Below are 14,338 nucleotides of genomic sequence, written 5' to 3'. Positions count from 1 at the left end.
ACGAAATAATAACAGGAACAATACATTGTAAATCAAACATTGAAATTTATTTAATTAAACAAATAATTAAACTTAAGTGAAAAAAACTTTTACAAAGGTGAAAATGTGTGTGCGCAACTTTAAATTTTCCAAAAATGATGGCAGCTACTCAGGGACTTACAAGAGATTTCAGTACCTGCGTCATAACTGATACGGATTGAAATGATTCACTGTATAATTAAGAGGAGAGATCTGATCTGAAAGGGTTTGAACGTTAAGGATATTCCAGTGGTGGTCTTTGACACAGGAATGCTGGGATCAGGACGCTCCAGGAGATCACAACTATAAAGACAGTAAGTTATTTATTAGTGTTCTTGACAATACAACAACAGAAGGTTAGTATTTATTGTTAACTCACTGCCAGACTTCTTTCACTAGAAGGGAAGTTGACAAAGTCGCAGTCACACTGCTTCCGTGAGACTCATAGAGGCGAATAAGAAGGGCATTCTCTCTTTCTTCCGCCTGTGAGAAAAAAGGAAACTGAGTTTGTGCTGACTCAGTGGGCAAAATCTGTTAGGAAAGGTTACCGTCAGGTCATTTCATGAACGGGCACCTGTTTTATGGTCTCCAGGATGACGGCAGGCGAATTAACAGAGAACGCACTCAAGGGTTCAGAAATGGCACCATGATAGACACGGAGCGGGAAGTTCAGGTTGTAGGCATACTGGATAACTGAAGCTTCCTGGAAGGGGCCTTTTCAGACAATGATTTTATTAATGGTTGACTGGAAATGACTTCTAATGGTGATGATACACAGGGCAACTTTTTGAGTAATGTTGCTGGGCAATCTTGCAGAGCGATTGTTGCTTAGGCACTTTCCCATTGAAAATGGGCAATACATTTCTATCTGGATAATTTAGATCGGTCATGGGACCTGTGTCTCATCTGGTTGCCCGTTGACGATAACATTGCCCAGCAACATTGCTCAAAAAGTTGCCCTGTGTACCTTAATAGTTTAGATTCGAGATGTACCAACCTGTATGTGGCATTAATGCATAGGTAAAATTATGACGCCCCATATCTGCATTGGCATCTGGCGCTTTTGGAGCCCGCAATCTGTGGAAAAAAAAACAGTGGTGTTAGCAAAACATCTTAATGACCGGTCTGTACTTGTGTGAGAAAAATACTGCCATGTTTGTTCATTCTGCATGGGTAGCTTACAGGGACAAGGTCATGATGTTTTCATGGACCGAGTAGCCGTATTTGGAGTCATTAAGAAGAGCCACGCCAAAGCCATGCTCAGACAGATCAGCCCATTTGTGTCCCCACACCTATTAAATAAATCAGAAATAACGTAATATTCTCCAAGAGAACATTAAACCACAGACATTATAATAGAGGAGAAATGGCAGCTGCTGAGAAACCCATGCTGGGTTTGTAGGAAGTGAAGTCCTATCTTCAAATTAAAAGAACCAGTCATCCCATTGGGAAAGACATGGTCCTTTTGGTTTTGAACATGCAAGTGCTTTCATTGCACCAACCGGAAAAAGGCAGTTTTTAGCCTGATTTGAGCTAAAGATTCAAGGTTTACCTTGAATTATTTTTGGTCGATTTTATTGGTGCTTGAACAGGTTACTTAAATGTACACTTGGCAAATAGAGTCCCAAACAAAGTACTTGATGTGAACTTGGGCATCTTGTAGCCTATTCTCACACAAGGCCAACAAGACTGTTAGGTGTCCCATTTATAATTTCATGTTTCTAAAGGGTGCTCACGAGCACCTCTTATACCCCTTTTCCACCAAAAAAGAACTGGTTCGGAACTGGTGCTGGTTCAAAGTTGGTTCAACTTGCGAACCTTCTCAGAACCTGTTTGTTTTTCCACTGACTAGAGAGCCCAGCGAATGACGTCATTACATCACTGTGTACGTTGCCATACGTCTTAGCTTTCCCAGAAACGCTTGTGACAACTTCAAGGATAACAATTACAATGGCGGACTACATCGTCTTTCTTCAAATGTTTCTCCTGGCTTTGCGATCCTATATTGGGGTCAGAAGAAGACGTTTAGAACACATTTGTGCAGCTCGTCTGGATTACTATAGACGGAGGTTACGTTCGAGAAGAAGTTCGACAATAACCCCGCCCCCAGCCCCCGACGTAAGCATGACGTGGTAAAAGAATGGTTCTAGTCCAGCAAAGATTTGGTGCCGCTTTGGAACCAATTTTCCTGGCCGAGAACCGGTTCTTTGGCTGTCGAAACACAAAGAACTGGTTCGCGAGTAGGCACCGGCTCCGAACCGGCTTCCACTTGGTGGAAAAGGGGTATTAATAGCCTCATTGTGCCCTTTTTCCAAGCCCGCAACTGAGGACTTCACGGCAGACTCCTACTCGACAATCTACTACTGCAATGTCACCAGAATGTGGACTCTTGTATTTTGCAGCCAGGGTAGTCTAGCAACTCTCCATTGACTTTCGAGCTGCAAAAACCTAAATTGGGTCAGGCCAATCACAACGTGTATAGAGTAGGCGGGGCGGGCTTAACATAATGACGACAGAGTTGCGATGGTTTCCTGCTACTTGAAAACAAAGAATGGCTGCTGCTGGCGAACAGTCTTTCGAATCGGCTTTGGCCGCGACTCTGGAGGACTTGGAGTTAAGTTTTTCTTTGAGAAAAGAGCAAAGAATGGCACTTAAGTCATTCTTAAAAAAAGGAAGAGGTGTTCGTAGTTTTGCCGGCCAGATATGGGAAAAGTTGAATCTATCAACTAGTTCCGCTGTTGGGAAAACGCTCTGGTTGGTTGAAACGCTGTCCTATAGGAGGATCTTTGTTGACATCTTTGTACGCATGCGCGAGTGGTTGTGTGGCAACAAATCAAACAGTATTGCAGGCTGTAAAGACGCGACGAGCACTTTCAAGAGAGTTAGCGGGCAAAATCCACAATATATAAGCACTTTAACATCTGAAGACCGGAGGAGGTTTGGAGAGAAGCTCAAAATTTGTATTGGTGACAAAATCGAAGTTATTCAAAGCCCATATGAGATCTCCGCTGACTGTGCGTGCAACTCCCCAAACAGACGAGGCATTTATACTTGACGCAACTGTTTTGTTTTAGACTGAACACCAGACCATACAACTGATTTAGACGCGCAAACTGAGTGATGATGAGATGTACTAATATCCGTCTGCTCGGGCAGATTCGGCTCAAAGTCGTGCATCTGCGGATGCGGAGGCGCGCGCTGTTAAGCCGAATCTGCCCGAGCAGACGGATATTAGTTTTTTTTTTATTACCTTCGCGCTCATGCGGACGCGTCGAGTATAAACAAGGTTTTACAGCTTAGCCACTTGTTTTTTTCATATTTTTTTGCAAGTGGAAGATCTTGGTTTACATTTGGACTTGGATGTGATCTTATAGGCTTGAAAAGGTTGGTGACCACTGCATAACGCAAACCCAGTCAAACGTTTGACTGCAGTATCTTCTATTCTATGCGCCTTATAACCCGGTGCGCCCTATATATGAAAACCGTTATAAAATAGGCCATTCATTGAAGGTGCTCCTCTGCTTATAGTGCGGAAAATACGGTAGTCTGGATGCTGTGGATCGCGGTTTGGGACACCTGAATCAGAACGCGAAAACATATGACTCGGTTGATTTGACTCAGTTTTATTATTTTTTTATTTTATTCAATCTTCTATAAATACATAGTCACTAAGACTTAGACCTACCATGAACAAAATGAGCCTCACAAACTCGATCAGTAACGTTAGGAATCCAGGCTTCAGAGCGTCCAGGTTAATTGCACGCAACCATTTATTTCGTTTTTCGCGATCCTTTTCGGAGGGAATTCGAAAAAACTTTTTATCAGGCCCCCAACGAGCCGTACAATCGACCACACAGCAAGAGTGAACCATCATATTCTCTAAATCCTCCTCCAAACGTGCAAAACAATCAAATTACAGGTATCTAGCGGTGTTTCCTGCCACACGATTCCCGTGATGCAACGCGGCAAACATAAACAATGACGTCACAAAAGATCCGCCTATTGCGTGCAGAGAGGAAATTTGAAAGACAGCCGTTTATCCTGCCCCTCGGATTGAGCCGTGTATACGGTGAGTTGCCAGACCTAACATCTTGTTGTAGTTTGCAGTACCTCAAAGCGAGCCCAGTCCCAGGAGGTGTTTCTATGAGTGGGCCTCTGCAAGTGTCCGAATTGGATCTCATATGTAGCGTTTGGGCTGCGCACCTGCACGGGGAACTCCACCTTCAGAAACTTATGTGCCTCCTCCCAGTCCACCTGGAAACAAGATATCAATTACGCTTTACAGAGTTTCTTGAACAGCTGGGTGATTAAATATCAAGCATAAGATGACAAACTTAGTTGTAATTCATCATTCCTCACCTGCGTATTGAATTTAATATAGGGGCAGCAAGCATCCAGAATAATCTCCTGTCTTATGGTGCTGTTTCCACTGATCCTTAGCGAAAAGGAGACACTGCCCTGAACCCCCCCAGATCTCACTACCTTTGCCGGCTCGACAAGCTCAATTACAGGCTTCCTGGGAACGTAGATTTATTGCCATCAAGGTTATAACATTAACTTGGGTTCACACGGAGTTCAAAGCTGGGTTCATACGAATCCGATCCCACCCACTGATGTAACAAGAAACATGCTCACCTTGTCTGAAGGTGGTAGTCCATCACATCCCAAGCGTCCCAATACAGAGGCACATCATCGAACAAAGAAAACTGGTTTCCAAAGCCACCCTCAGAAATGGTTTCCCTGAAGTCATAACATAGTAAGTTCTATAAACAACCCTACAAGATTGTGCACTCTGCTTGAAGGCCAACATTATGACTCACCTGTTTGTTTGGACTAAATGCAGGGACATCAATCGACCTTTTTGGTCAATTGTGGCCTTCAAAAGGCCATTCTCCATCATAATGGTCCCATCGACCTGTATCACAAAGAGAAACCACTGAATGACGAAAATGTGTGGGATGAAGAAAATGTCCAAGGGAATTAAGTACCATCATTGTGACGGAGACTGTAGGCTCTATAGGCTCAGCCATCTCGGTGACTTGAGCTACGCCCACGCTAGGTACTCTCACCAAGGCTGTGGAAACAGGGGATATAATAGGGGATATGCTTCAATGAGCCTTACTGTACTTTAATAAAATCTTACCTTGTCATTAGACATGAATAGAAGATATCTTTGAGGTTTACCCAAAAGAAGGTCATCTGAACAATGTTGTTTTGTTAGTGGGAAGTACCTAATCTTATTTTAGTGCCCTCCCTTGGCAGTGATATGACTTCAGTTCTCTCCCAGGGTAAAGTGTTCAGTACAGCTGTGCTGGATCCTACAGCCTTGTCAGGAGACGATCCCAGTGATTCACAAGCAGCAAGAAGTAGTCTAGACCCTGCGGTGCGTATCTCTGAAAACAAAGTTCATTAGGTTATACTCAACATGATCTTCATCAAGATAATATCACTTATGTTAGCTTTGTCATACTTTAAAAATCATAAAAGTTAACGGGTTGTATATTTCAGTTTTTTGTCATAGTTTACTCATCTTCATTTTGTTTCAAACCAAACATAATCGGATGATGTGAGAGTTCTAGGGGGTAATAATAACTCATTTTGATGACAAGCTTTGGCTCAGGCATTTCAGGATGACTAAAACAACTTTTGAGATGATGTGCAATGGGATTGGTCTGCTGGTGAATCCAGTTTTCCATTCACACAATCTGTTGAGGCAAAGTCAATCTTTTTTTGTGCATTGAAGAATTTGTTTGGTAGATCATATCTATCAAATCATATCATATCAAATCTTGTTGAAGTATTCAAATATGCCATGTGAGGACATGCACTAGTTTTTATGTCAGAGATGCCAAGTACCACTAGTTCTCACAGGTCTTGTAACCACACATGCTGCCTCAAATTTGAACATGCAGAAGTGTGAATGAGATTTGAGAGCTATGCCAAAGGTCACAAATTTCAGAAAATGACCTCAACACATAAAGCTATCATATAAATGTTTTAGTACTTTTATAAGTTTTTTTTTAATCTAGACACAGACAAGCCCAATTCACTTTAATTGTATGGAAAATAATTATTTTGTGTTCCACTGAAAAAAGACAATAGACAATAAAAGTTGGAACAACATGAGGTTGAGTAAATGATGCCAGAATGATCAAGTATCTCTTTAACATTACTAATTGTAATATTAAAATTAAACTTTAGAACTAAATATTAGGGATGCACCGATATGAACATTTTGGTTGCTACCGATAATCAATTATTTATATTGGAAAGCCGATAACCGATATAATTGGCCGATAAATTAAAAAACTTTTTATATAATTTTTGAGAGCCTGTGATTACAAAAAAAAGTCACTATTAAAAGCCATGTACCAAGCACACAATTATAATGATGTTCTTACTATAATTTTATGTAGCCTATATACACTGGACTTGCACTGCATGTTGCATTAACTGTATTTTGCTTTTCGAAGTGATTCCAATCATATTTCAAGCAATTAAAAACAATAATGGCGAACATGATGCACATCTGAAGTGTCTCAGCAGCAGAAGGAAATAATCTATTATTTATTGGCTTTAATATATCGGCCACAGTCCGATAACATTAAAATTAACATCGTGCATCCCTATAAAATATGCAGAACATGGTAAAAGCAGATAGTTTACCATCATAGTACTTTAAAGCATCCTCAACAACCATCTCAATACAGCTGCCAGGAATCACGTCATGGAACTGATTGAGTAGAAGCAATCTGAAATAAAGACATGCAGAGAGCCACTTGAAATTTCAGCTATGCTCTTATCATCAGAACATTTAATGCTTGAGCACTTGCCTCCACAGTTCTTGAAGTTTGCATGCTGGATATTTGAAGCTATCTCTTTTACACAAGGCCAGACAGCTAGCCACCTCAACGTCATGAAGCAGAACTTCACATTGACGGTTTCCCAATTTTATCTACAGAGAAAAAAAACGACAAATTAAAGGGGGCCTTCCCATCCAACTTGACTCAGAACATAAATAAAAACCAAACTGGTCAATCAGAAACTGACAGTTTTGATGTAAGAACAATTGGCATATTAACAAATGACAACTCCCTTATATCAACGCCTATGTAACTATTCAGCAGACCTCCCTTGATGAATAATGTTGTGAACTACGTCAGTAAATGGAGGTTAGTCTTAAAGGTACAAGTCTTAAAGGTACAGTAACCAAAATCAGCCAGATTTCCTCTTACGACAGAGAGAGAATAGAAAGTAAAACAAAACTGTTTTTAATGCAAAATCTTCACTATCAAAAAAAGTTGACGCGTTATATGCATCTTTATCAAATCAACAATGAAAATGAATGCAGTTAGGAAGTGCACTATTAGGGGGATCGGAAGATGGACACACACCTTTGCTTGTGTGGTGTAAGTGCCATTATGTAGCTCAAGGAAGAGCTCGCCAACCCATGTGCACAGAAGGGATGAGTCCGCTTCCAGCTGAGAGAACAGGACATCAGGACTTGACATCTGAACCCTGGATGACATAATCATGTTCATTAAATCTCACATCAAACTGACGACTCATTCTGGTAAGTATTTTTGAATAACGTCATGAATGCATCACAGGGTAAGTACATTATAATATTTATATTTTTCTATAGTCTGTATAAATAACCGGAAATGGGTGTTTTTGTGTTACACCCTCAGACAGGTGAAAAGGAAACTGACTTTGGCAAACAGTCGGTGTCCCGGACACGCTGTAGACGGTCAAGCATTAGCTGTGTTGGGCCACCGCCCCCGTCGCCGAAACCAAACAGGGCTGCGCTGTGATTGGCTCGTCCCTTGTCTTTGTTGTTCTTCACTGTGTTAATCAGCTGTGTTGAGTCAAAGGAAGGAGAAATGAGCTGGCCCTTCATTAGAGGGAGCTCGCAAATGATACGCAGAGTTTCTCAAACTCGGTGCTGGAGGGCCACTGTCCTGCACAGTTTAGCTCCAACCCTGATCAAACACACCTAGCTGTGAGTTTCTAGTGATCCTAAAGACATTGATTAGCTTGCTCAGGTGTGTTTGATCAGGGTTGGAGCTAAACTGTGCAGGACAGTGGCCCTCCAGGACCGAGTTTGAGAAACCCTGCGTTACATGATGAAAAACGTACATCTTCCACTTTACCCTTCATCTCATAGGAGTTACCCGGAGGAAAATGAGTGAGAACCGGTGTCCCATCAATACCTTCCCAAAAGAACGTGTTATGCTGGTGGAAAGAGGAATCATGAACATCACAAACAACCATAATAAGGGTTTTCATATGTACAGATGTGATAGGCACCCACTGGAAATGTGTTAACAAGGTTCCAGCTCAGCTTCTGAGTAAGAAAACGAGAGATTCCACATCCTTTCATGATCTGAGGCAGCTGTGCGGAGTAGCCAAACGTGTCTGGCAGCCAGAACTGTGCGAGATACAGTAGACAGTGAATCAGTACAGGAAGTGAGTGGTTTTTTTTTTTATAACAGTGACTAGCATACTGTATAAGATATACATATAGTCATAATCAGACTAAACAACAGTTCCTTTTTACTGATTGTATGATTACAAATTCACACGATGGCAGTAAATTATCATATAGTTTATGTACATTAGTCTAAGGAAATACTTGTTTTTATTGTCTGCAACGTATCCACCCTTTTCCTAAGCCCCATAATGCTTTGCACAAATTATGGGAGCAACTTCCGTTAAACTGTAAACAATTAGCAAAATGTTCGCTCTATGAACACAATAAGCATTTTCAAAAACTGAGTATAACGAGAATCTTGGTAACCAGACAGTTGACGGCAGCCATTGACTTCCATAGTAGGGAAAAAAACACTATGGAAGTCAACTGTCTGATCACCAACATTCTTCAAAATATCTTATTTTGTGTTCAACAGATGAAAGAAACTCATACAGGTTTGGAACAACTTGAAGGGGAGTAAATTATGACAGAATTTTCATTTCTGGGTGAATTATCCCTTAAATCAAAAACGTTCATTAACTGGAACATTGAGTGATACAATTTTAAAGTAATTTCCATCATTTTGACAGACAATAGATATTGTATTTACCTGCTTTAGAAACATTTCCAGTAAACACTGCTAACAGGGATTAGAAGTGAAAAGGGGAGAGAATTACATTCGAATGCGAGATGCTGCTTAGTGCATTCCAGTGAATTATTCATGAGATGAATCCTAAATTAAATCGGGAGAGCAGACCACAAATGCACAGTATTTGTTGTCTTTTTATACTGTTACAGCGGAATACAATGAAAAAGAGAAAATAATGAGGAGGAAAAGAATGCAGCAACTGAAAGCTTTTCCCATCGATGCCATTCTTGTGATCCCATGTCACATTAAAATACTAATCTCCTGACGTCTGATAATAGAATATAAAAGACATTTTTTTCAGCACATTCAGTCAAAACTGACAGATAAGGATTATTTGTAGCACAACGTAATGAGTTGAAATGTCAAATTCTTTTTGAATGGAACTTCCCCAAACCGGAAGTGCCTCCCATAATCTAAAAACGCAGTAGGCTCTTTAAGAAAAAGATGGATAGACGGGCCGTTAAGCAACTGAGCGCCAGTAGCTTATGCTTATGGTGTGATGATGCATAACTATTCGTCAATGTCTTGTTCCGGGAGTCATATGCAAATGTCTTTGCCCATATTTTCCCATGTGAAAGACAGTTTAAGCTATGACACTTGCAGGATGTTTTAATGGTACAAAGTTTAAGGAAAATTTGATTTCTCATGACAGCACCACTTTTAAAAGGTTTGGTTAATTAAGATTCATTTCTTGTCGTTGTACTCTTTTACGTTATCTCATCTCAAGGTTGTGTCTGACAGATATACAGCCTCATATGCCCTCCTTTCAGGTTCTCATGGCCTCCTCCGCCTTGGAGGAGAGAAGATATGCACTGTTTGTCTTTCTTAATCTGTTCTTTCCCAGTAAATTTCAAAGATTTCAAGACCTGGTTGATTGTGTGACCATGAGTTACTGCATCAAATTCAACACTGATAATGATGTTAAAAAAAACTAAATGTAAACTGTATTGTTATGGGACTGAATGTACCTATTTGTTTTTAGACAAACAGAAGTACCTCTTTACAGTAATGTCCAAATTCATCCTTGAAGAAGTTCTGGCCGTGTAGAAAATGTCTGACCATTGACTCCCCAGATGGCAAGTTTCCATCCTGACACAAAGAAACAGACCAAAATAAGCTTGTTAAAGGGTTGGTTCACCCCATAATGAAAATTCTGTCATTAATTACTCACCCTCATGTCGTTCCAAACTCGTAAGACCTTTATTTAACCACTGTAGTCACATGGACTATTTTCACATTTCCGGGCCTTGAAAGTGAGCATTGTGTTGCTGTCAATGAAGGGGACCGAAAGCTCTCGGATTTCATCAAAAATATCTTTTGTGTTCAGAAGATGAACGAAGGTCTTATGGGTTTGGAATGACATGAGGGTGAGTAATTAATGACAGAATTTTTATTTTTGGGCGAACTATGTGGTGAAGAAACATAAAAAACAGTGTCCTACCATCTCTACCCACGTGCCTCCAACTGGAATAAACTGGCCTTTCTGCACAAAGCGCTTGATCTCTGAGAACAGACCCGGATACCAGCTCTTCACCCACTGGAACTGTTGTGCCTGCACAAACACATCTGTGTTTTTATCATTTCATTGACATCTATTGCTTTATACTGAGCTTATTATATTTTTTCATCCCTTAACCCTAAACCTAAAAAAAAAATTTACAAATAATTTTTTTACATTTGAACTATCCCAACATTTAGTGTGTTTATTAAGCATTTTCAATTGGCTAAAGGCAATTCCTTCTCATTGTGCCTAAAAAGAAAGAAAATTTGTAACAAAAACGTACTTGGGAGCATGTAAAGACAAACTCTGGGTTCTTCTCCATCAGTCTGATCACAGTGACCCAGCTGCGAGCACACTTCCTGATGGTCTCTTCATACGGCCACAACCAAGCTGAGGACGGGATTGAACACATTCAACAAGATTTAACATTTCCTATGTACACTACCATTCAAAAGTTTGGGGTCGATATGATGTTTAATGTTTTTGAGAGAAGACTTTTATGCTCACAAGTCTGCATTTATTTAATCAAATACAGTAAAAACAGTAATATTGTGAAATATTATTACAATTTAACATGATGACTATCCTATTTTATCACATTTTGAAATTTTCAGCATCATTACTCCAGTCTTCAGTGTCACGTGATCCTTCAGAAATCAGTCTAATATGCTGATTTGAATAGTTTCTTATTATATTCAATGTTAAAAACAGTTGTGCTGCTTAATATTTTTGTGGATGCAAAAACATTTTTTCTGGATTCTTTGATGAATAGAAAAAAACAGCATTTATTTAAAATGGACATTTTTTTTAAACAATGTAAAAGTCTATAATCTGAGTTTTGATCAATGTAATGTGTACCTGCTGAATAAAGTGATAATTGCTTTCAAAAATAGAAAAATCTGACCCAAACTTTTAAACATTAGTGTATATTTCCACCTGCCAAAAGCGTCTTAATTAAAAAAAATAACGAAGTGAAGTAATACTTATTTATTACCCGAGTCAATATGGCAGTGGCCCATGGCATGAACCACATGTTGGCTTTCCCCATTTTTTTGGGCAAAAAACTTCTGGGCTAGACTTCGAGCAGCAGCAAATGAACTAGGATTGGCTGGATCGCACAGATTCACCATCTCATTGGCTGTAAACAAGGCCTGGAATCCACGCTGCTCTCCTTCTCCTAGTAACTGTGCAAACATAGCAAAAAATTAGACCGGGAATGTAACTGTCACCTGCCCGTATACGGGCAACCTAAATTTACTTCACTATATTACTATTAAATCCTAATCTAGTCATGACAAACTATATATCGTTGGAAAGGTCTAAGACTCCTTAATAGATATTTCAGCACTATTTTTTGTTACAATTTATGCAGGAACAGTAATAGATTAATTTATGACAAGAGTGCACCTCAAAAAATCTACATCATAACAGGCGTTTCTGGCGTTTGTCACAAAAAGTCGACACACACACTTTTAATAACTGAAACTTTGGTTTTCATGCTAAAAGTTCATAATAAAACATATAATCTAGTATTTGTCAATAAAAAAAAATATAAAATAATATCCTCTAAAAAGTATAATATACATATATCCTCTAAAATATAATATTATATTTTTTATTGCCTTTTTTATTACACAACATATTTTAGTAGTTATCATAAATTAGGTATCATTTGAAAGCTTATGATCTCAGAATTCATCCTGTGAAAACTGTTTTGAATTTGGACATTGTGTTACCATAGAAACGGTACTCTAAATGATTTTATCAATATTTTCTAATCTTGACAAAACACATATTGTCAGAAAGGTCTGAGTCTCAAGGTTCCATATTTTGTGACAGAAGTGATATTTGGACAGAAATTTATTAATTTTTTATGGTAGAATGCATACAGTTAAATTCAATGGAATTCAATGACACCCGGTGGCTATTTCTGGTAATACGCCTAAACAAAATCTCATGGGAACTTCAATTTTTGTGATATCAACTTCAAATTTGGAACACAACTTAGTTAGATTTATGGCTTTGATTTTATAGTATTTTTTTTGTAAAACATATTTTGTAAAATATATATTTTATATAAAATAAAAATATTAAATAAATTATATTTGATTTAATGTAAATTTAAACTTCCATAACTTTTTCATACTTTAATTTTTTGAAGTGCTTTCACTTCAGTTATAATCTGCTATTTTTTCCCTTTAAAACAAGACCAAACTTGGGTCTATACTCCAAAGCATCCTTGAATTACAACCATTTAAGCTTGAATAGTGCATTTTAATGTCCATTCTCAAAAAGGGGGGTGACAGGTAAAGGGTTAAATTAAATTCTACTGTTCACTTTAAAGGCAGTGTAGGCGATTTGTTCCAGAAACATTGCCTACCCTACCTTAAACATCACAGTTCAATGTGAAAATACCTTGACAATGTCCACAAGCATCTCAAAGTCGGTGAGAAGCTCCCTAACATCTCGATTGAAAACAACAAGCTCGGCCTTCTGGAGAGTGAACTTCCTCTTTGGGTCGGGGGCGGCAATCATGGAACCTTGTCCGGCTCCAAAAAGTCCATTACATGCAAGTTCCACGTATAGGGTAACGCTTAAACATGAGATTAAAACATGAAAATGGAAGCAAATGTATATCAGTTTCGAGTCAGACTTTAGATTTCCACTAACCCATGAGGTTCACTGTCCTTCAAGCACTCGGTCAGAATATAGCTGGTCTTCTCACCTTCTTTGGTCAAACCCTGAAAAATAATTCACAATGCGTGAACTCTTAAATGTTAAAAGTCATTCATGAGATCACGATCTGGTCTTGGGTTTCCACACCTGAACTGGTTGGTGATCCCGCCACACCATCCCCTCTCCATCGCTCTCCCATCTCAAATGGACCTCCTTCTCTCTCCAGGCCTCTGGGATCTTCAAGACCACTTTGAACCAGCACGTCCACCATCTGCCAAACATTTTTAGTCTATACACTAGTCCTATACAGTTTATTGGACAGTAAACATTTACACAACTTACGTGGGTCCGAATGCATCACCAACGTTACAAGGCTGAAAGTTTTGCTGGATGGCCTCTGAATAAGGAATTCTCTTCTCCGACAGGAACGCAGTGATGGACTCAAGTGGATGAGTGTCTCCAAACAGTCTGCAGTGAATGAGAGTGTTTACATCACTGCTCACAACAAACTACCAAACAAGGTCAAAGGTCTTTCATTACCCTTCAATAACTTGTTTACAAGAAAAAAAATACAAATTTTCATTATTTAAAGACATATTAAGTACAAATAGTTCATTTAACAATAAAACTAATAAGTGAATTTGCATGAACACTAATAATTAAATATCAAACATTATTAGAGGAACTGTGTACAGAAGTGCACTGGCTTACCTTCCTCTAAGATTGCAGTCCGTGAAATATATATCGGAGGTAAACTTCTCCGCTCGCTCCAGTAGAGTCCGTCTGTTTTTCAGTACGGGTTGGTGGTACATGATTAAAAACTAATGTAGTTATGAATGAACAGATCAGCTCCAGACACGTCTCTGTATTAGCACCCGGAAGTACTTTGACAACAACAATAATCTGTAAATGCCGTGATAAACACTAGAGGACGCCATTGCACCATGTTATAAGCATGGCCGGTGCCATGAGAAACTGAGTCCCCTCTCCTTGTACATACGAACGATATTAATTTAAAATA

At 39.2% G+C, this 14,338-nt stretch overlaps 1 protein-coding gene across 1 annotated transcript; it reads right to left on the bottom strand.

The window, feature by feature from the left end:
* Window positions 1-30: 30 nt before the first annotated feature.
* On the bottom strand, window positions 31-14,197 carry man2c1 (mannosidase, alpha, class 2C, member 1). The gene is made up of 26 exons (XM_079860208.1): window positions 14,029-14,197; window positions 13,660-13,785; window positions 13,465-13,588; window positions 13,312-13,382; window positions 13,057-13,234; window positions 11,636-11,825; window positions 10,925-11,031; window positions 10,582-10,692; window positions 10,137-10,229; window positions 8,333-8,449; window positions 8,158-8,253; window positions 7,731-7,876; window positions 7,413-7,536; window positions 6,852-6,973; window positions 6,685-6,770; window positions 5,250-5,411; window positions 5,007-5,092; window positions 4,839-4,933; window positions 4,654-4,758; window positions 4,378-4,534; window positions 4,129-4,272; window positions 1,201-1,310; window positions 1,016-1,095; window positions 593-732; window positions 398-501; window positions 31-321 (listed from the first exon to the last, which is right to left on the bottom strand). Exons 1-26 carry the CDS (start codon window positions 14,127-14,129, stop codon window positions 207-209), a joined length of 3,090 nt encoding a protein of 1,029 aa, XP_079716334.1. The 5' UTR covers window positions 14,130-14,197; the 3' UTR covers window positions 31-206.
* Between the last annotated feature and the right edge of the window lie 141 nt (window positions 14,198-14,338).

This window comes from Squalius cephalus (genome assembly GCF_949319135.1).
Source record: "Squalius cephalus genome assembly, chromosome: 23".
In the NCBI taxonomy this organism is placed as follows: domain Eukaryota; kingdom Metazoa; phylum Chordata; class Actinopteri; order Cypriniformes; family Leuciscidae; genus Squalius; species Squalius cephalus.
This window is presented reverse-complemented; position numbering and strand designations above follow the sequence as displayed.

What these genes read in the sequence shown, in the direction of transcription:
- man2c1 (XM_079860208.1), bottom strand. Translation starts at nt 14,129, where the DNA reads ATGTACCACCAACCCGTACTGAAAAACAGACGGACTCTACTGGAGCGA. An exon ending in GGGATCACCAACCAGTTCAG is followed by an intron (nt 13,383 to 13,464) that starts GTGTGGAAACCC and finishes ATTATTTTTCAG; the next exon opens with GGTTTGACCAAAGAAGGTGA. An exon ending in TGCTTTAAAGTACTATGATG is followed by an intron (nt 5,412 to 6,684) that starts GTAAACTATCTG and finishes CTTTGTTTTCAG; the next exon opens with AGATACGCACCGCAGGGTCT.